The sequence below is a fragment of the Peromyscus californicus genome, unplaced genomic scaffold, assembly GCF_007827085.1.
Source record: "Peromyscus californicus insignis strain IS unplaced genomic scaffold, ASM782708v3 Scaffold_7__1_contigs__length_154581171, whole genome shotgun sequence".
Classification (NCBI taxonomy): domain Eukaryota; kingdom Metazoa; phylum Chordata; class Mammalia; order Rodentia; family Cricetidae; genus Peromyscus; species Peromyscus californicus.
The window spans coordinates 127,019,733-127,041,530 of NW_026294595.1; the positions used below are offsets into that span (position 1 = coordinate 127,019,733).

The window sequence follows — 21,798 nt, forward strand, 5'->3', positions numbered from 1 at the left end:
ATATGCACTACAGCCAGGGACACCAGCAAAGCAGTTCCGGAGCCCCAGCCTCCTGGACGCAGGCTCTGTGGCAGGTGTGCACAGGCCCCTCAGAATGTCCCCACATGTGCCCAGTAAGGCACCCAGGAGGTGAGCGCCCCAGCAGTACTGGACACTAGACTTCAAGTCCCGCCAAGTCAGAAGCCCCAGGGTCTCATACTCACTGTATGACACACACACACACACACACACACACACACACACACACACACACAATATAGAATGTTTGCTGAGCACACCGCCTGTGTGACCTTAAGCCGGGAGCTACACATAAGACCGGATTTTTTTTTTAATTTAGGTAACAAAATTCTTGGTTCCCAGATATAGTGAAGAGTAAGAGAGATGAAATATGCCAAAAAGGCAGTTAAGCAGCCCAGGAGCCATAGATACGGAAATAGAATTTGGTTTTTCATTTACTCTTTCACAGTGCTAAGGACAGGACCCAGGGCCTGCAGGCTACTAGGCAAGTGCTCTAAACCACTGAGCAACACCTTCAGCTCTACTAGTTAACGTTTATTGAGCACTTAATATGCTACAGGGGCTCTTCTAAGTGTGTTTAAGCCTAGTCAAGCTACCATGGGGTCAAGATGAATGTGGAAACTGAGGCACAGTGGCTAAGTAAGTCCCAGAGGCTCCCATATGAGAAGTAATGATCATTACTATTATTAATTTAATCTTGAATTGCTTGGACACAGTCTGAAGCACTTTCCAACCACTCTGTCATTCATTTCTCAGGGAGAGGCCCGGTTTTCTCCTGGTGTATACAGAGAAGCAGGCAGCAGGTTCCAAAGTCACCCAACAAAGTCGGTGGCAGACACAGGGGATGATCCAAATGGGATTTCCCTCAGTCTGCTCCAACTGCCAAGCCCCTTGGACGCCATCTTTGGCCCCCACCCTTCAGTGATAGGGTCCCAAGGCAGTGTTCTCCATCTACCCCCAACCCCCACCGTCAGATGGGAGGGGCAGGAACTCTGGTGCTGGTGGAGTTTCCGACCAGGCAGGAAAAAGAACAAAGGAAATGGAAGGGGGGGTCTGGCGGGGGTGGCCAGGAGGGTGGCAGGAGCAGAGGAGCCGGTTCACCATGGAATATGAAGCCAAGAAAGGGAAGAAGGTAGGTGGGAGTGTGCGGAGGACAGGGTTGAGAACTGTCCCTGAAGCTGGGGTAGGGAGGTGAGCCGGCACAGAGGTAGCAAATGTCGCAAGTGCGGCCTTCCTTCTCCTTTGGAAGGATCTGCCTTTCTGTTCCGGGCAGCCAGACATCTGGACGCTGCTCTAAGCTCCACTCTTAGTGGCCTCTGCCACATTATCCTGAGAGACAGATGGGGTCTTCCTGGGAAACCTGCTTCATGAACATTCCGGTGGTAGCTTCCTACAGCTTCTCAGAGAGAGGGACAGACAGACACCCAGCAGACGCATTCCCTGCTCACCCACATAGAAAGGCTCAGCCAAGGTGATTATAGGCTGGCAGATGGCCCAGCCAGGCTGGGGCCTCCCACCTGCTCCCTGGCTGTCTCCCAAGCTACACCTGGCCTCCCCACCTTTGTGCAAGAACTCACTCCTCAGCCCAAACCATCCCAAGTCTCCTCCCCATCTTCCTTTTTCTGAATTTGAGTGGTTTTCCTATTTGTTACAATTCCACTTCCCACTCCATCCCCATCCACCTAGAATCCTCTTCACCCGAGAAACCTGGTTCAGAATGTTTTCTAAGGCACTCACATGAGGCGGTATGGTGGCACAGGCCTGTAATCCCACATATCTGGAGACTGAAGCAGAAGGCTTACAAATTTAAGGTCAGTCTGGGTAAGTTAGTGAGAACCTGTCTCAAAATTGTGAAAGTGGGCTGGGAGTGTCCCTCCATGGCCAAATGCTTGCCTAGCACGCATAAGGCCCCAGGTTTGATACCCAAAACTGCAAAATGATACAAGAATTTTAAGTGTGAAGAGGGCCAAGGGTACAGTTCAGAAGTATTTGTGTGAGACTCCAATACTGACACAGTGTGCCCGATATGAATCTGGGACCAACATATGCACATGTCCTTTCTTGGGTCTATGTATTGATTTATGAGACAGGGTAACCCAGGCTGATCCTGAACTCACTATGTAGCCCAGGCTGGCCTCAAACTCACAGTAACTCTTCTGCTTCAGCCTCCTGAGTGCTAGAACTCACCCAGTAAGGCCTGTTCCTTTGATAGACACTTACTGAGCACCTGTTATGTGCTATGAACTGTGCCTTGTGCTAGGGAGGACTGCTGTGGAACAATCCTTTGCTACACTATGAATATGTTTTACTCTCATTGGTTACTAAAAAACTGACAGGCCGGTAGCTGGGCAGGAAGTTAGGTGGGAAAGCCAAAATGAGAATGATGAGAAGAAGGAGGGTGGAATCAGGGAGATGCCAGTCAGCCAGCCACTCAGGAAGCAAGACATGCTAGAGGACAGGTAAAGTCACAGGCAATATATAGATTAATAGAAATGGGTTCATTTAAGTTGAAAGAGCTAGTTAGTAACAAGCCTGAACTATTGGCCAATCATTTATAATTAATATAAGCCTCTGTGTGGTAATTTGGGAAGCAGCTGCTGGGTATTGGGGAACAGGCAGTCAGGACAGGAAAATTCTGATTGTAGATGACAGTGATGAGCAATGTCAAATAAGGTCCCCAACTCCTTCTTGGGAGCTCACAGTCTAATGAGGTAAACAATGATTAACTTTTTTAAAAACAACAAACGGAATTGATGTAAATGTTGCACAAAGCCGCTGTGCTCAGTGCTGGAAGATGGAGCATTAGGGTATCCAGTCTTAGATTGCTGAGTTGGGCATATGACCTGATGGGTTCAAGGAAAACAAGTAGGGGCTAAGAAACAGCATGTTCCTTCCATGGCAGGAATTAGAAAAGCTGAGCAGCTGAGAGATGGGAGCAAGGAATACTGTATAGTAAAGTGGGGGTAAAGGGTGGGCTGAGGCTGGATCACTGGGGGCAAAGACAGACAGACAGACAGACAGACAGACACACACACACACACACACACCCCCTACTCAGGTATAGGAAAACATCCTAGCTCTAGCACACACACACACACACACACACACACACACACACACACACACACTACTCACGGGTACAGGAAAACATCCTAGCTCTAGCTAGCACTGAAGGCTCTCAGGACTTGTCTCTTATAATCCAGCCATGATAGATGGACTGCGCTCAGTGCCCTCAGATTCCTCTCCCTCTGCTTTTGAAGTCTCTTGAGGTCTTGTTCATCTGTGTCCTCTGCTTGGAGAGCTTCTCCCAGACTTCTAGGAGTAATCTGCTGCAGACTCCATGATGGTCCCTCAGAGACTTGAGTGGTCGTATGACAGAACCACTCAGAGACCATGGGGCCTCCCTCATCTCCAGGCTCTGATGCACAGGTCAAAGACCGTACCTGTAATCAGCTTCCGGGTTGTGAAACCACACTGGAGAATCACTAGCCTAGATCCTTGAGATGCAACATGAGAGCTGGGAGATGTTCAGTTGGTAAAGTGCTTGCTGCACCACCTTGAGGACCTGAACCCACATTTTAAAAAGCCAACGTAGTGGCATGTTAACTGTGAGACGAACTGCAAGAGCTGGAGGTTGGATGAGTAAACTAATAGTTTCAATAATAATCCCAGTGTTGGGAGAGAGACAGCAGCTCACTGCAGCTCACTGGCCAACCATCCTGGCCTGCTTGGCAGACAGCTCCCTGCAACACCTGAGGTTGTCCTATGATCTCCACAGTTGTGAATGTGACATGTACACACACACACACACACACACACACACACACACACACACACACACACATGCACGAACACAAACACGTATGCACACGCAGACATGCACACACCATCAATACCCCCTATGGCTTGTTAGAAATGCAGTCTCAGGTCCCACTCCAGACCTACTGAGTCAGAATTCTCAAGCACAGTCAAATCTGATATGTACTAGTTTAGATCACTTGTCATGACCCTGGAGGCAAGACTGGGGTCTAGTGTTTCCCGAATCCCAGCACCCGGCACCCAGCACGGATTGCAGGCAGACAGGCATGAATAAATATTTGTTGAATGAACATGTAGACTTGAGTGCACGCTCTTAGGCGGCAGTTTCTTCTGTTTGTACTTGTCTTGTGGCAGAGCTAAGCAGCATACAACACGTGCTACCAGAATTTGTGGTTTGCTTTGCTGGGGCATATGTAGTCCCAGCACCCAGAGCTTTAGGAACTGCCACGGCAGTTCTAGAATGCCACCAGGAAGGGAGCCCCCAGGGCTTCAGATTCAGTAGGTCTAGGATGGAACCCAGGAAGCAGCATTTCTCAGATTCCCAGGTTTTACTGCTGCTGGCCCAGGAATGCTCATCTAGAACGGCAGCTCTTACAAAGAGCAAAGCTTACACATTCTCTGAGCTTTAGGTGCTGCTGGTTTGGGCTGTGCCCTGGAATCTGCACCTGTGGCCTTGATCCATTCACAGGGAATAACTTAACAAATGCCTAGGCATCCTCCACTTAACCCCAGCCTTGGCCACTCTTTGAATCTGACTGGCAGGAACATCACCCTCCCCGGGAGGTTTGGGAACTGGGATGTCCCCACCTGGACTGTCACCAGCCCGGGTTCCAGCTCTGGGGCGTCACTGCTCCAGCTGGGAAAGGGGAGCCACAAGGCTGCTCCTCCTGCGGTTTGGGGGTTAATTTAGGTTGTGGAAGTAGAACTGAGCTCCTGAGCGCTCAGTAAAGCCGGTGCTGTTGTTACTGGGCCTCTCCTGTCTCCCCCAGGGCTTTGTGTCTCCCATCCGAAGGCTGGTGTTCCCGAAGGCTGCTCGCCAGGCCGCCTTCAGGAACCACGTCAGTCGCCGGCCCCTGCACTCTATGCCTCTGTATCCTCCTGACTACCTCATTGACCCCCACATCCTGCTGTGTGACTACCTGGAGAAAGAGGTCAAGGTGAGCATGAGAAGGGGTGGGGGGCATCGGAGGCACACCAACCCTTGACACACCCTGTGCCGTATGAAGGAAGCTGTGTCCTACCTCACAGCCACAGGCTGCACAGCCTCAGCAGGTGACAACCCCCAATGAGCCCCCCAAATTGCTGTCCTAACATGGGGCTCAGAACCTACCTCCACAGGAGCCTGGGTGGGAAGCCGTGCTGTGTTCCCAAAAGTTCAGCCTCCTCGTGAGATTTTTGTCTGCAATCTCCATTATTCAGTGTCCAGGTTAAAGGCAAGGCAGAGGCTGGGCCTGTGACTTGGTGGGAGAGCACTCACCTAGCATTCTGGAGACCCCAGGCTGCATGTCCGGTGAAGGAGGCGGGGCTGGAGATGGAGGTATTGGGAGAAGCCGCAATGGAGGGCTCTCTTATATTCAAAAGCTTGACTTGTATTTTAGAGCCGCTGTGAAGGAGCACTGGGGAGGGAAACCAGTCCTCATCAGCCAAAGATCGGTGTGAGGTAGGATTAGCACGTTTAACAAACAGGCTACCTAATCAAATTTAAATTTCAGATGAGCAGTGATTATTTCTTTAGCATAAATATGCTCCAAATATTAAATGGAACTAAAAGTACAAAAAAATCCTAAAAACAAAATTGTTGTTTAACTGACATCTTATATTTTATCTGGCAACCCTATAAATAGAGAAAAGCCAGAATATGAATATGTTTAAAAGCCAAGCACTGAAATTTTACAGGATAAAAAGGAAAGATGTGAGTGGTGAGATTCACCCAGAAGACTGCAATTAAAGTAATAAAAAAGTTAATTCTTACACTGAATAATAACATTTAAATGATAATGTTGCTATAACTAAGAATGGATGGGGAACTCACATATTGACCGAGAGCATCATTTTTTTTCTTTTCTTTCATGTAATACATCCTAGTCACAACCTCCTCTCCCTCTGACCTTCCCAGTTCCCCACCACCACCATCTCTCCTCTCCCTCAGATCCACTGCTCCTCTGTTTCGCTTCAGAAAAGAGCAGGCCTCTCAGGGGTATCCACCAAACATGGCATAACAAGATGCAGTAAGACTAGACACAAACCCTCATAGCAAGGCTGGACAAGGCTACACAGGAGGAGGAAAAGCGTTCCAAGAGCAAACAAAAGAGACAGAGACACCCCCATTCCCACTGTTAGGAGTCCCACAAAAAAACAGTCTAAACAATCACAGCATGTATGCAGAGAGCCTGGAGCAGACCCATGCAGACTCCATGATTGCTGCTTCAGTTTCTGTGAGCCCCTAAGAGCCCTGATTAGTTGTTTCTGTGGGCCATGTTCTCATGGTGTCCTTGACCCTTCTGGCTCCTACAATCCTTCCTCTCCCTCTTCCAACGGGGCTCCCCGAGCTCTGTCTAAAGTTTGATTGTGGGTCTCTGCTTCTGTTCCCATCAACTGCCGGAGGAAGCTTCTCTGAGGACGATTGAGCTAGACACTGATCTATGAGTAAAGCAGAATAGTGTTAGGATTTAATGATTTTTTTTTTTTTTTGGTCAGTCTTATTCAGTTTTATCCTAGGTCTCTGAGCCATCCAGCTTCAGGTTCCTGACCATCCAGGCAGTGTTGGGCATAGGTTCCCTCTTGTGGTGTGGGTCTCAAGTTAGAGCAGTCATTGGTTGGCAACTCCCACAATAAATATTTTTATTACTTTTATTGTCTGTTTGATTGAGATAGGGCTTCACTGTGTAGCCCTGGCTGTCCTAGAACTCACTCTGTAGACCAGGCTGGCCTCAGACTCAGAGATCCGCGTGTCTCTGCCTCCTGAGTGCTATGACACCACCACCTGGCAAGAGAGCATCATTAAAAAAAAAAAGAAAGAAAGAAAGAAAGAAAGAAAGAAAGAAAGAAAGAAAGAAAGAAAGAAAGAAAGAAATGATATATTAATTCCATGTTTCTTTCCATTTAATCTGCAATGAGGTTGTTAAAAAGGATTAATAATGCATGGGGTGGGGAGAGCCCCTGGGCAAGAAAATTCCCAGGGTTACTTCAAGACGTAATAGCAGAGCCTGGGGCAAGTGTGGAGAGGGGAATGGTTCAGTGGCTAAAGGGCTTGCTGGCAAATTTGAGGACCAGAGTGCCAATCCCCAAACCCCTATAAAGCCGGGCACACACAGAGCATGCACCAGTGGTCCTAAAAAGCTCACACAGTCGAGATGGGAGGTGGAGAGAGGGAATCCACAGAAGCTCAGGAGCCAGATCATCTGGCATGTGAGGTATAAAACACACACACACACACACACACACACACACACACACACACACACACCGCCTCCAGCAATGTGGAAGGCAAGAGCTTATCCCCTGACTTCCACACAGGTGCTTTGGCATATGCCTGCACTCACGGCAACGTGTATACACATAAACACGGAAAAGAGTAGGGTCTGGCCTAGCATGCAAAGGAGCTCTAAACCTGATCTTTAGCATGGCAGTGGGCTGAGGGGCACCATATTACTTTGCTTCCTGCACAACCTGAGATGGCCAGGTGTTAGTGTACGTCAGTTAGCTGTTGGAAATGTGGGCTCTGGCACATGTAATCCATACCCCACAGGGTCCAATGTCACCCAGGGAGGTCTTGAACTTGCTATGTACCCAAGGATGAACTTGGACCCTTAAACTTCCCGCTTCCACCTCCGAAGTGCTGGATTACAACATGCTCCACTGCAACCTGGCCAGCCTTACCCTTTCTAGCTATAATCCAGGGCCAGACTTTTAGTTGTCTATACTGTGTTGAGCCTTTTAACCCTTAAAGCAAAGATGAATGGATGGGAAAATATACACATGTGTGTATAGATGCATAAACTCAGAACTGGTCCTGGCTGTCAGTGTATTAGTTAAAGTTCTTTAGAGGAACAAGAGAGAGAGAGAGAGAGAGAGAGACAGAGAGACAGAGACAGAGAGACAGAGAGAGACAGAGACAGAGAGAGACAGAGAGACAGAGAGACAGAGAGAGAGAGAGAGAGAGAGAGAGAGAGAGAGAGAGAGAGAGAGAGAGAGAGATTAGAGTGATTTACAGGCTGTGGTCCGTCAAGTTCAACAATGACAGTCTTCTAACAGAAAAGCCAAGAATCTGATATTCGTTCAGTCTATGAGGCTTAATGTCTCATCTGGTCTTCAGTCTTTGTGGAAATCCTGAAGAATTGGGATCTATTACCATAGCAGGGATGCCCCTGCAGCAGGATAGATGAATTTGCCAGCAAGAGCGAGGGCAAGCACGCAAAAAGTGAAAGCTTCCTTCTTCCGTGTCCTTTTATGTGGGCTGCCACCAGAAGGTGTGACCCAGATTTAAGACGGTCTCTGACTTCAAATGATACAGTCAAGAGAACCCTCCACAAGAGTGCCCAGCGGCTTGGGTTTGAGTCAGTTCTGTATGTAGTTAAGTTGACAACCAAAATTAGCCATCACACTGGTTATTATTAATTTGAGTGTTTCAGCCTGTCCTGCATTAACGAGGAGGCTAGAATCTCCTAAGGCTTCTTCACAGTGACCTCCCATTTCCCATCCAGTTCCTGGGCCACCTCACCTGGGTGACTTCCTCACTGAACCCCTCCAGCCGAGACGAGCTCCTGCAGCTGCTGGACACTGCCAGGGTGAGGCGCTGGGGAAGAGGAAGGAGGGCAGGGTCTCCTTTCCTTTCCCTTCCCTTACCCCAGTCCCTGAGGACTCAGGAGATCCGACCCACCCCGCAGCAGCTGAAGGAGCTGCCTCTGAAGACCACGCCGGAGCAGGACAGCATCCTGAGCCTGTCGGCACGCTGCCTGCTGCTCACTTGGCGGGACAACGAGGAGCTCATCCTGCGCATCCCCACGCACGAGATCGCCGCTGCCTCCTACCTGCAGGACGACGCGCTGCATCTGCTAGTGCTTAAGACTGGTGCGGTGCAGGGAAGCAGGGTGGGGAGGCCAACCTGCAGTGCTGGGACCATTGAGTGAAGAGCAAGCACCAGGGATGGGTCTGAGGCTAGGAGAGGGATAGCGGAAATCTGGGCACACTATTCTGAGACTAGGGGCAGGCAGAAGAAGCCATAGGCAAGACCAGACAGCCTGGGGTTGTAGATGAGGAGTGGGCAGCCTGACCAGATTGAGGAGGTTGGGGGGGGGACAGAGAAGTTGGGAGTCCCGAGTTCCACGCGGGGCTACTTTAGCAGAGTTCAACGTTAAAGGAGGTGGTAGAAGACATAATCCCTCGGCTCTGACAGTAGGGGGCACCCTCGGGCTAGGGGAGGACTGGGGTCTGGACTTCTAGGAGGTTACAGTCAGCAATCTGGGAGTGGGACTGAAGATAGCAGAAGTCGAACTGGAAGGCAGGGATGCTTAGACCAGGGTCACCGTCCAAATGAAGGGTACGGAGAAAGGGGACAACTTGACCACCACCTTCAATTCAGAAAGCAGGCCTGAAGGGAAGGGCTCCAGGGTGTGTAGGGGAGGATGGGAACTAAGCTACTGCCGCCCTGGAGATCTGGGGCGGAGCCAAAGTCTGGAGGCGGAGTCATAGGCCCAGGGCGCGGGAGGCGGGGTGGCGGCGAAAGTCACGACAGCAGAGCCTGGGCTCTGGTGCTGGGCGGGGCCTTAGAGCAGGGACCCCAGAACTGAGCGGTGGCCCTCCGGGTGGCCTCCGCAGTCTGTGCGGTGACACCCCCCTCCCTCATCCCTGGCCTCCCCTAGGTCTGGGCGTGGATCCGGTGCCGGCGGGCGTGGACGCCAGCCCCGGAGGTACGGGGCGAGATCCGGGCCCTCCTGGCGCCGCACCCGAAAAGCGGCGGGTGGGCACCGCCGAGCGACGCCACACCATCTGCAGCCTGGACTGGCGCATGGCGTGGGGCGGGGGTGCGGGCGCCGAGGCCCGGGCGGCGGGCGGCGGCGGCAGCCTGGAGCGGCAGCGCGCCGGAGCTCGGGCGTCGGGCAGCTGGGAGCGGCGACAGACGTTCAGCGGCAGCTGGGAGCGGCGGCACGCGGGCGGCGGCGGCGCGGGCAAGCCCGGCGGCAGCTGGGAGCGGCGGCAGGCGGGTGGCGGCGTCGGCGGCAGCTGGGAGCGACGCCACCCCGGCCCCAACCCGCTGGATCCCCAGAACCCCAGCCCCGACGCCTACTGCAACCTGGTCATCCTAGCTGTGGCCAACAGGGTGAGCGCGAGGCAGTGTTGGCGCCACCGCCCTGACGGTCACAATCGCACTAATCACACCACACACGTGAAGCACCGACCCAAGACAGCCGTGGGACAACATTAACACTTAATCCCCACAGCAGCCCCTGGGGCAAATATCACACCTATTCCCATTCCTTAAGGAAGGACATAGGCTTTAAGTTTAGGTCCTGCGTAAGCAGGTGGCTTCAAGATTCGAACCCGGGAAATTCAAAGCCTTACTCTTGGTAACTAAGGTAGCCACCCAAGGCAGAAGCCTTGCCATCATTCTTGCCTGCCCTTCCTGTCACCTCTCTGTCCCCATTCACCTTTGCTCTCACTCACTTGAATATACACACAGACAGTGTTTCTCTGTGTGTAGCCCTAGCTGTCCTGGATCTCTCTGTGTAGTTCCGACTGGCCTCGAACTCACAGAGATCCGCCTGTCTCTGCCTCCTGAGGCCTTCGTCACCACTGCCTGGCTGGCTCCGTGGTGTTTATTGAGTGCCAACTGTGTGCTCCACACTGGGCTAGGTGTTGTGTGTATGGAGGTGAGCAAGCCATTTGGTGTCCTCCCTAGAGGAGTACCCAGTCCAGCAGGCACTTTCAAGCAAGCCTGAGCCTTCCAAACATCTCCTCTACCCCAGGGCCCTGGGCTCTCTCTCTCTCAACCATGAGTGTGCTTGTGTGCAGGGAGAGGCAGCCAATACCTGGAACGCGGCACTGTGGCTCAGGCCCCCACCCTGAGATACTTTCTTACTTGCTATCTAAGGCTCCTTCTCTGGTTTTCCCCACCCCCCACGCCACGCTCCTGCTTGGAAGCTGGTACCTCCTTTTCTCTCCAGCCTCTTAAAGTAGGGGTTGTCTAGATGTTATCCTCAGTCTTCTCTCCTTTATCCACACTTGTTTCTAGGTGATTTCGACTCTGCTGCCTTCTAAAACCTGGAGAATACCCTGAATTTCATCTCTAACCAAATTTCTGCTCATCTTGTCTTTTCCAGGTCTGCTTGTCGTTGCAGCATGAATTTGTCCCATTGAGCTCCCAGTCTCCTCCCAAACCTGAAAGCACCTTCATCTCCTTGTTTCAATTGAATGGCAGCTCCATCCTTGGTGGCTTGGGCTGAAACCTTGTAGTGGGTCTTGGTTTGTCTGTCTCTCTTTCTCTGTCTCTGTCTCTATCTCTGTCTTACACACACACACACACACACACACACACACACACACACACACACACACAATCTACTCTGTCAATAGATCCCACTGGCCTTATTTATAAATACACGCAAATCCTATGGCCTGTACTGTCCATTCCCTGCTCCATCTCCTCTCACTGGGATAATGTCGTCATGCTCTACCCCCATTGGCTCAGCCCTTTCTTACATTCTGTACTCTACTGCCTCATCCAACACAACCTCATCCTGGAAACTTGACTAGGGTGACGAGGAAATGAAAAAGGACAGACACATAGACACATAGACAGAAAAGCTAGGATCAATGGGTCGTGCTGACTCTGAAAGGAAGTGAGCGGCCCGTGTGATAGGGAATGGAGGAAGAGACCTGTTTCAACAGGAAACGTTAGTTCGTTATTGTTTACAATGAAGCAAGGAGGAGAAACAGTCAGTCCAACCAAGGACCTGCAAATTGAGCACCAGACAGAGGCAACCACGTGCGTTGGCTATCCCACTCAAGCGTGGCAGCTTTAAGGCTTCGGTCCTGGCCTGGTGGTAGAATAAGTAAATGAGTTGCTTTCCAGGGCTCTGAGCTTCTGCCTCCTGTCTGAAGTACAGTGGTCCCAAGCACACCAGTCAGAGCTAAAACGCCCGGTGCCAGCCTTAACTATAAAATGAGGGTCCTCTCTGACCTGTCAGGGCAAGCATCCACCCTGGTGTAAATATCAGTACCTGCTACAACCACAGATACCCATCCTGAATTACATTTTAATTTTTACCTTAGGCTTTTTTAGAGGCAGTATATTCTCGTAAGCATGATCTTTTTCAATCAGTTATTGTTTCAAATAGTAATTGCAGAATAATTGGCAGTTATTCTGTGTCTCGCTCGAAGAGGTGACTTCCTCCTCGAATGCACAATCTCCAAAGCCTTGCCCAAGCCTCTTCCTTCCACAGAGACTACTGTCATGACGTTGCTTCCAGTATCGAGTTGGGTACCAGGGAGTCCACAGCTGTACATTGTGTCCAATAGTAATAACAGCACTGAGCCTAAGGTTTTGATTCTTTGAAGTGTCCCTCCTCTTCCTAATCCCATCTTCATTCTGGGCTTTAGATCATGCACCTGTACAGTAAGTTAAACGAGCCCTTATGTTAGGTAAAGTTCTTGATAGGCCAAGAATCCCCTGGAAGTCTGGAATGTATTTTCATGGCACAGGGGTCAGAGTTGCCTCTGGGTTCTATGAAGATCATAAGAACAGGAGAGGAGCCATATAATTTTGAGGGGAAATGTCTTTGAAATTCACTTAAGGGGGTCTAAGGGGTGTGTCTCAGTCCCGGCTCGCACTGCATCTGGGGAAGCAGAAGTGCCCTGATAGAGGCTAAGAGCTGAGCTCTCTTCCTCCCCCTGGACCAGGATGCTGCTGAGGAGTCCTGTGCACTCATCTGTCAAGTCTTCCAGATCATCTATGGGGACCAGAGCATCGAGTGTGTAGACCGGGCTGGCTACCACTACAGATCCACGCCCAAGCGGCCGTGGCTCTCCAGCTGCAGTGAGTACCTAAACTCCCAGAAAGCACCCAGAAAGGCTGGATGTCCTGAGAGTCGGGGCTGATAAAGGTCTTCAGGGGTTCTGAGCTGTACCCCAGTTCTAGGGGTCCACTTAATAGAATATCAGTCTTCAAAATGACCTTTTAAGAGATGATCAGGTTGTCAAGTTTGGGATGAGTATGAACTTGGGCACTTGAACTTCTCTCTTGTTTTGGGTGTCCCTGCTTTGCAGAAAGTTAAGCTTGTGTATTGTCTGCTAACTGCGCCATCTACCCCATGAGGCTCCTAGGCTAACATTGCTGGATTAGTCCATGTATGCAGTCAAGGACTGAAGTTAAAGTGAGACAAACAGGGGCATTTATTGAGTGCCAATTAGATGCCAAGCACAATAGCAAGGTGCCAAGTCTTCTTCTTCTTCTTCTTCTTCTTCTTCTTCTTCTTCTTCTTCTTCTTCTTCTTCTTCTTCTTCTACAGTTTTCTACTTTTATTTTATGTGCATTGGTGTTTTGCCATGAGTGTCAGGTCCCCTGGAACTAGAGCTACAGAAAGTTGTGAGCTGCCATGTGGGTGCTGGGAATTGAACCTGGGTCCTCTGGAAGAGCAGTCAGTGCTCTTAACCGCTAAGCCATCTCTCCAGCCCCCGCCAAGTCTTCTTGACTCTTCATGCAACTTACTTGTCTCATTCACCTAGCACAGGACTGGGCACACCACAGATGATAGACAGGTAGTCTTCGGATAAGTGAAAAATGCTCAGAGCCTGGGCTGGTGAGAAGGCTCTGTGGGGGAAGGGTGCCTGCGGCTAAGCTTGAGTTCGATCCTCAGGACTCACGCACAGGCTGGAAGGAGAAACTGAGTCCCAAAAGCTGTCCTCCCACCTCCACATGGGCACCCTGGCATACGCAAGCTCAAGCCCAAGCACATATACACGAAATAAATAATTTTGTGTAATTTAAAAAAATTTAAAACCTCTCAGAGCTAGACACGAGGGCATATGCCAATAGTCCTCAGCTCTTGGGAAGCTGAGGCAGGAGGAGCAGTTTAAGGTCAGCCTGAGCTACAATGGAAAAGCCTTGTCTTAAAAAAGGAAAAGATCTAGGCATAGTGGTGGTACACGTCATTAATCTCAGCACTTGGGAGGCAGAGGCAGGAAGATTTCTGTGCGTTCGAGACATCGCAGGTTCCAGGCTAGCTAGGACTACATAGTGAGACCCTGTCTCAAAAGGAAAAGAAAAAGGACGAGGAGCCTTTCTGAGGCCCCGTGGATCCAGTTTTACAATTTAAAACAACAACAACAACAAAAAAGTTGAGTCTCAGAGTAGTCAATAATTTGTCACAGGTCATACAGTCGATAAGTCAAGAGTCAGAAGCCAAACCTAATCTGTCTGGTTCCACAGCTTCTACCTGCAACAGCCTGCCTCTGTGTGCTAGGTCACTGAGTGAATTCCCCCCTCCACAGCCTGCTACGGGGTGGTCTCTGCTTGCACAGCTCCGGCACCTGGGGCACAGGCCTTCTGAAGGCCCTCCTACCCGCAGGAGCTGTGCCCGCTGGGAAGCTGGGGTATCTCATCGGATCCCACCAGGATGCTGGGTGAATGAATGAGAGCACTCATCTGGTAGTCAACAATTCATTCATTCAACATATATTTGCTGAGCACTGACTGTCTCGGGCCCAGTTGTAATCTGCAAGATATACTGATGGTGGGTAAACTGAGGCACGGCCACACTTTCCTGCAAGTTGCATGGAATAGTCACACAGATAACTGTCTAACCACAGACAGTGTTTTGAGAACCTGTAATGAGGAACTGGCCTCTGAGAATTCAGGGTGACCGAATGACCCGAGTGAGCTGGAATGAGAAGGCCATGCCTGCACAGATGAGGGGCAGACTGAGGAGGAGGCACATTCTCCACAAATGCTGCTGCTTTCCTTTCACACTTCCAACCCTCTTCCCCCTTGCAGAATCTTCCTGACTCACCTAAACACACACTTACCAACACTTCCCCATTGGCTCTCATTTGCCGTTCCCCACATCCCATCGAAAAGGCAGATGCTACGCGCCTGGGCACTGAGGAAGATGAGGATCAGGGAGTGTTGCCCACAGTTGGCTGTGTGTCGGGGTTGGACCAGAGCTAGATCCTAGGGTACCACTAAGGTTGGGGCTTCAGGGAGCCTGAGATATTGGTCCCTGCACGTCACTTCTGACACGTCTTCTGTCTGCTGGTCCCAGGTGAGAGCTGCCGCACAGATGGGACGTTTGCCTACGACGCCGACTTGAGCTGCTGCAGCTCCTTGTGGGTATCACCTTTGTCGGGGATGCCTGTGTTCTCCTCCTCACCCCTACCCAAACAAGGCCACTCCTCTAGAGTGCGTGGGGGAAAGGGACCCAATCCTGATTTGCGTTGAGGGTGGGATGTAAGCAGAGCTCCAGGATAAACCCCGAGAGACCTAGAAATGCCAGAACTCAGACCCGGGTCCGCAGAGATCTTCAGGTCTCCTAGGTTTAGTGGCCTGCAGAGTCCAAAGTTACAAATAATGCTGCAAACAATATTGGTTGACTTTAGTCTTGGCTCTGTATAACAGAAAACCCTGAGGAGGGTGGGTTTAAAAAGACAAGATTGGTTTTCTTGTCTTTTCACATAAAGTATAACAAGAGTTCAGGGCTTCCTGGTCCTCTGGGCCCCCGAGCTTCTCTTCCGGTCACAGCTTCCTCTTCACCATCCTCAGAGTAACCTCATGGTCTAAGCTGTGGCTGCAGCCATGCAGCAGCACACCAGGAGCCTCTATAGGGAGGGTGGAGGCCAGGGAGTACTTCAGCATTGCCATGCATGCTTAGCATGCAAAAGACCCTGGGTTCATCCCCAGCCCCCCCCCCCACACACACACACTCCTATCTAGCTTACATGTTAGTAGTCAGAATTCGGCCACTTGGTCAGAACTAGCTGCAAGCCAGGCTGGAAAATGTAGGCTAAGACAGCTTTCTGGGTGCTGGGCTGTAGCTCAGGTGGTAGAGCCTACTTCTCCTAGCTACGCACAAAGCCCTGGTTCGATCCCTCACACTCCGTAACATGATGCACACCTGTAACCTCTGCACTGGGAAGGTGGAAGCAAGAGAATCGGAAGTTCAAGGTTACCCTTGGCTACGTAGTGAGTTCCAGACCAACCTGGGATACATGAAACCTGCCTCAAAAAAAAAAAAAAATTTAGAGAATTCTGTTAAGAACATTGCCTATCCCAGTTTGCTCAAGATAGAGGCGTTTCACAAGATATGGGATTTTTAGTTTAAATTCAGTAAAGTCCTGAGCAGACCTGTAGTAATAGGTCCTGTTACTAAGGACGCTGGTGTTGGCAAGTAGTGTGCCTTATCTACACTATCGTTAACATTGGCACTACATTTGCCTCCCTAAGCCTGTGTGCACATAGACCAGTCCATGGCCAACCTGACTTGGCTGAGGAGAGCAAAATCACACTCAGGACACATTTGCTGAGCTTGCTTTATGCTGTAAAGCACGCCATTGACTTTGTCGGGACCTATGTGGCTAATTATCTATTTCAAAGGCTCTATGACCTGAAGTGCTTGACAAATATTAGTTCCTGTCATTTTCACAATAACATCAGTCTTCAGCCTCCCATTTTACAGATGGAAAAGCTGAGGACTAGGGAAACAGCGTTTAGCATTGCAGGGATCAATGAGCTACGAGCACAAGTAAGCTGGGATGTGAACTCAGGAGTCTGCACCCTCGCCAAGTCTCTAGACCCAGCACTTGGGAGGTGAAAGCCAAAGGATCTGAAGTTCAAAGCCCGCTTCAGTTACATAGTGAGTTTGAGGCTAGCCTGGGCAACATGAGACCATGACTCAAGCAACAAGCAGAAGGAGTACACAGTCTTGGCCAGGAAGCTGTGCTGTCCTGTATATAATAATAGAAAGTGATTCTGAAACAAGTTAAAAACCAAGCAAGGCGGGAGCCCAGGCTAGACATCTTATTTTAAAAGCAGTTAATAAAGAGAACTTCCTTCATGGGGCTGGGGGTGCACCTGAGTTGAGAGAGTGTTTGCCTAGCACATCAGAAGCCCTGGTTCCAACCCCCATCATCGCATAAACCGGGCTTGGTAGTTCATGCCTGTAATCACAGCATTTGGGAGGTAGAGGCAGGAGATCAAAAGTTCAAGGCTAATTTTAGCTACATAGAGAGTCTAAGGCCAGTCTAGGATATGTGAGACCCTGTCAAAAACAAAACAGGCCGGGCGGTGGTGGCGCATGCCTTTAATCCTAGCACTCCGGAGGCAGAGGCAGGTGGATCTCTGTGAGTTTGAGGCCAGCCTGGGCTACCAAGTGAGTTCTAGGAAAGGCGCAAAGCTACACAGAGAAACCCTGTCTCGAAAAACCAAAAAAAAAAACAAAACAAAAAACAAAACAGAACCCTCCATGATGAGCCCGGCAGCCTGGTTTACAGAAAGGACGAAAGGAGAAAGCAAGAGCCACACAATTTAGCACAAGATTCAGCCAGCATTGATGATACCACACTGAAGAGAAGCTTCCTGGCCTATGGGAGTCAGAAGGGGACCTTATTTAGGAACCAGAAGAGCTTCCCAAAACTGATGATAGCTGAGCTAGGGATAAAAGGGACAGGGCATCCACACAGAGAATGAACACAGCCATGCAGGAACAGCAAGGACTCAGAACAAGCAGGTAGGGACCCTGTGACTGTAACACCAGATATGAGAGAGAAAGTGAGGAGGAGAGAGGATTCCAGGGAACATCATGAGCAAAGGTTCAGGATGAGGTAAGGAAGGCAGTGTGATCTGAGTTCTGAGAGCAGGAGAGGGCTTGAAAGGTTGCTGGGCCTCATGAAGAGCCTTGGAGGGAGAGATGAGGCCTAGGATGGGGCTTTGAGCACTGGTACATAGGACCAACCAACTTTAAGGAAAGGAACAGAGGTTGATGAGGGTTTTTTCCTCTTGTCTCTGCAGCAATGGCTCCCAGGACACATTTGAAGCATGTTACAGTGGTGCATCCACCCCGTCTTTCCATGGCTCCCACTGCAGCAGTATTGACCACAGCAGCTGGGCCTTCGAGCAGCTACAGGATTACATGGTCACAGTGAGTGCGGTGGCAGTGTTCCGCAGCAAGCACAGTGCATTGCAGGAATCTTATGTGACAGCTCAGCGGCCAGGGAGGGAGATGCCATGGGGAGAGGCCACCTTAGAAAAGCCTTGGCTGACATCAGCCAGCACTGAATGTTCCAAGCCCTTTCAGACATCTTGTCTTTCATCTTTTCAGCAACCCCAAGGAGGTGGGAGATCCCTTCTCACCACAGGGGCAGAGGAGGAAGGCAAGGATCAGAGAGGGAGTGACCTCCTGACACCACAGAGGTGGTCACCAAAGGATTGGGCTTAGGAAGCTGGACCCACATCCCATTCCTAGATGCAAAGGACCAGATATTCCCCCAGTTGGCAATGGAAGGTTTGGGAGGCAGACTGTCGGAGAGAACCCCAGCATTTTTAGCAGGAATCGAGTTTTATTGCACTCTGGGACTGGTCTCCAAGAACGTCGCTGTAGACAGATTTTTCTTTGGGCCGCCAGTTCCCAAAAAACAACACAGAGACTTATTATTAATTGTGAAAGCTCGGCCTATAGCTTAGGCTTGTTTCTAACTAGCTCTTTAACTTAAGTTAACCCACTTCTATTAATTTACTTTCTGCCTCCTGGCTTTATTACCTCATCTCCATACTGCCCATCCTGCTTGCTCTGCATCTCCTAGTATCTCCACCTTCTTCTTCCCAGCATCCTCTCTGCCTGGAAATCCTGCCTGGCTATTATTGGCCAGTTCAGCTTTTTATTAAACCAGTCAGAGTGACACATCTTCACAGTGCACAAAAAGATCATTCCACAACACATTCCTTGTTCTCACAGCTGCGGAGTAAGCTGGGTCCCCCTGAGATCCAGCAGTTCGCAATACTGCTACGGGACTATCGCCTGGGGCTGCCTATCCAGGACTTCTGTGCAGGCCTGCAGAAACTCTATGGGGACCGTCGCAAGTTCCTTCTCATTGGTAAGCCCCGGCTCCCCTTGGCTCCTGGCATCCCTAGTCGGGCACCACCTGGGAGCGCTTTGTTCTTCCAGCCCCTAAGGCCAAGACCTTGAGACTCTGGAACAGAGAAGGAAGGCAAGAGTATGGAGAAGGAAAAGGAATTGCCAGGAAACAGCTGACATGAACAAAGCCCTCGGGTAGCAAAGCTGGGTCAGGTTGTGACCCACCCCTACACACACAGCCTGGGGGGGGGGGGGGCTCAGCCTCAGAGAAGCAAAGGAACTTGTCGAGAGTCACACAGTTAGTGTGTTAGTTAGGGTTAATAAGCACCAGAGGAATAACGCCATCAGCACACAAGCACATGTTGGGCAGTTATCACAAGCCAAGCATGATCTCATAGACTGTCCCCACCTCTGGGAAGTAAATACAGTTATTTTGTGCCCATTTGCATGCAAAGAAACTGAGACTCAGAGTAGCAAAGTAAAGGAAGAAAGTCAAAGAGCTGAAAGGGGACAGAGGCAAAACTAACTTTTAATGGGGCTCAGCATGGGAAGTAGCTTGTTACTACATTTGCACCAAAACAGGTAAAAAGATCTATTTTTACAGGTGAGGAAAGTGAGAGTTGAGTAGTTATTTAATATAGGTTGTATAGCTAATAAGTGGGAATATAACCCTAAGAATATACTAAGCTACCAAACATGTGGGGAGCCTTGGGTCATCTGCTGTTCTGTGAGGTTAAAAAAAGAAAGAAAGAAAAGAAAAGAAATCTTGGGTAAAGCCACACTGGCAGAGAAAGGATTTGAACTCAGACTTCCAGAGAGTTCACTGCGAAGGAGTACACTCCTTCGCAGACTGGTCGAATGAGGGAATCACCTTGCCCTGTGTCCTGTAGGGATGCGGCCCTTTATTCCGGACCAGGACATCGGCTTCTTCGAGAGTTTCCTGGAGAGTGTGGGCATCCGTGAGGGTGGCATCCTCACCGACAGCTTCGGCCGCATCAAGCGCAGCATGAGCTCCACGTCGGCCTCTGCAGTGCGCAGCTACGACGGGGCAGCCCAGCGGCCCGAGGCGCAGACCTTCCACCAGCTGCTGGCCGACATCACACACGACATCGAGGCTCTGGCCCCCGACGACGACGTCTACGAGGATGTCTCCCCAAGCGGAGGCGATCAGGGTGAAGACAACTACCTATAGCCCCGCTGCCCGCCTCGGGTCTCGCACACTTGCTGGTGGGACACCGTCCTCTGACTGCCTAGACATCCTGGGTTCCCATCTGTGCCTTCTGGGCTTCTGTTCCTACAGATGGGTTTCCAGGGCTTCAGTTCCTGCAATACCAAGAACGTCCTGCAGATGGCTTTACTCTAGGGAGAGCCAGACCCTAGAGTTCTCTACAGGATGAAGAATCGCTCCACCTACTGGCGGACAGAAAAGATTTCCAATTCAAGCCCCAGCTTTCTGCACACCCGGCCCAACCTCAAAACAAAACCATTTCCAGAACCCAGAGACCTCTCTTCAATTTTACAGGCTGAGAAACTGAGAAGTTTTTGTTGTTGTTGTTGTTGTTGTTGTTTTTGTTGTTGTTGTTGTTGTTGTTGTTGTTTTGTTTTTTAAGGAATGAATATGAGGGAATGACCCTGTTCTTGGATATCGCTGCCTATTTCCACATCTGTACAGTAATTTCACCTCTTTTCACAAGTGGTCATCGGGATGAATGGAGGTCAAGACTTTAGTATTGAGGTCAAGACCTTAGCCTAGCATGCTGTAGATGCTCAATAAATGCTGTTTCCTTCCACTTGGAATGTTTTCTGACTCAGTTTACCTACCGTTCCTGGGAGCAGTGGGTGGAATGAGATGTCACAAAGACTGAAGGAGTTTACAGCCTGAAGAAGAAACAGGACTGGCCTTCACAGTGGTCTTATAGCCTGGCCTTGTGCCCAAGCCCCAAACACACACTCCGGACTCTGCAGACGCTTGCCCTGGGGCTGGGCAAGTCAAAGAACTGTGCAGATTGGTTCTGCTGTGAGCTATGGATGTTACGACAAGGCCAGCCCTTGGCACAGCCTGAGTGAGGATGGTCAGTGAGGCCAGACAGATACTTTTAGAAGAGAAAAAATGTGTCTGCAAAACCTTGCTAAGCCTTCCATGGCCAAATATTTTCAAATCACGTGATCACTGGGACTTAGTGTTCCAGATTCCCACTTTGTTTTTTGTGGCCAATGACTGTCCCTTCATCACTGGGTCATGCAAGGCTCTCCTGGTGCTCTGTTTCATTCCTCCCCTGTCTATATTCTTCTCCACACCACAAACCCCAGCCCCACATGTCAAAAACTCATCCCTGTCCATGAAACACACAATGCCGGGCTGGGAAGATCATGCCGTGAGTGAAATGCCTACCTCGAAATTATGATGGCCTGAGTTCGAATCCCCAGCACCCATGTAAAAAGCTAGTGTGGTCACATATGTCTTTAACCCTAGCTGGGGTCAGGGGTACAGAGAGAGTGGCCAGCTAATCAGTAAGTGTGGGTGAGAGACCCTCAGCTCAGTGAGACGGCTCAGATCATAAAGCACTTGTTGCATAAGCCTGGCCACCTGAGTTCGAGCCCCAGAACCCATGTAAAGGTGGGGGGAGAAACCAGCTGCACAAAGTTGTCTTCTGACCCCCACACATGAGCACAGTGGTATCAGTCATCACCACCACCCTGCATGTATGCATGCACAGACACTAGTAATAATAATTTTTGGTTAACAAAGAGAGACCCTTTCTTAAAAGGTAAGGCACCGAGAGACTGAGGAAGACGCTCAGCATTGACCTCTGACCTCCGCACGCATGCAGCAAACCAGGACATGTACACACGCACGTACACTAGGCAATGCTGTGTGCACAGGAACACAGCATAAGTG

General features: G+C 50.3%; 1 protein-coding gene across 2 annotated transcripts; it reads left to right on the forward strand.

Moving 5' to 3' along the window:
* The first annotated feature begins 1,062 nt into the window (after positions 1 to 1,062).
* Positions 1,063 to 20,696, forward strand: Ccm2l (CCM2 like scaffold protein). 2 transcript variants are annotated; one of them, XM_052725910.1, is made up of 10 exons: positions 1,063 to 1,150; positions 4,827 to 4,994; positions 8,541 to 8,624; positions 8,724 to 8,907; positions 9,699 to 10,156; positions 12,736 to 12,871; positions 15,096 to 15,159; positions 17,837 to 17,966; positions 18,780 to 18,918; positions 19,790 to 20,696. In XM_052725910.1, the coding sequence occupies exons 1-10, from the start codon at positions 1,121 to 1,123 to the stop codon at positions 20,089 to 20,091; spliced, it is 1,695 nt and encodes a 564-aa protein (XP_052581870.1). In that variant the 5' UTR covers positions 1,063 to 1,120; the 3' UTR covers positions 20,092 to 20,696. The 2 variants fall into 2 exon arrangements, with proteins under 2 accessions (XP_052581870.1, XP_052581871.1); XM_052725911.1 differs by lacking the exon at positions 15,096 to 15,159 and having other exon boundaries at positions 19,790 to 20,026.
* The last annotated feature ends 1,102 nt before the right edge of the window (positions 20,697 to 21,798 follow it).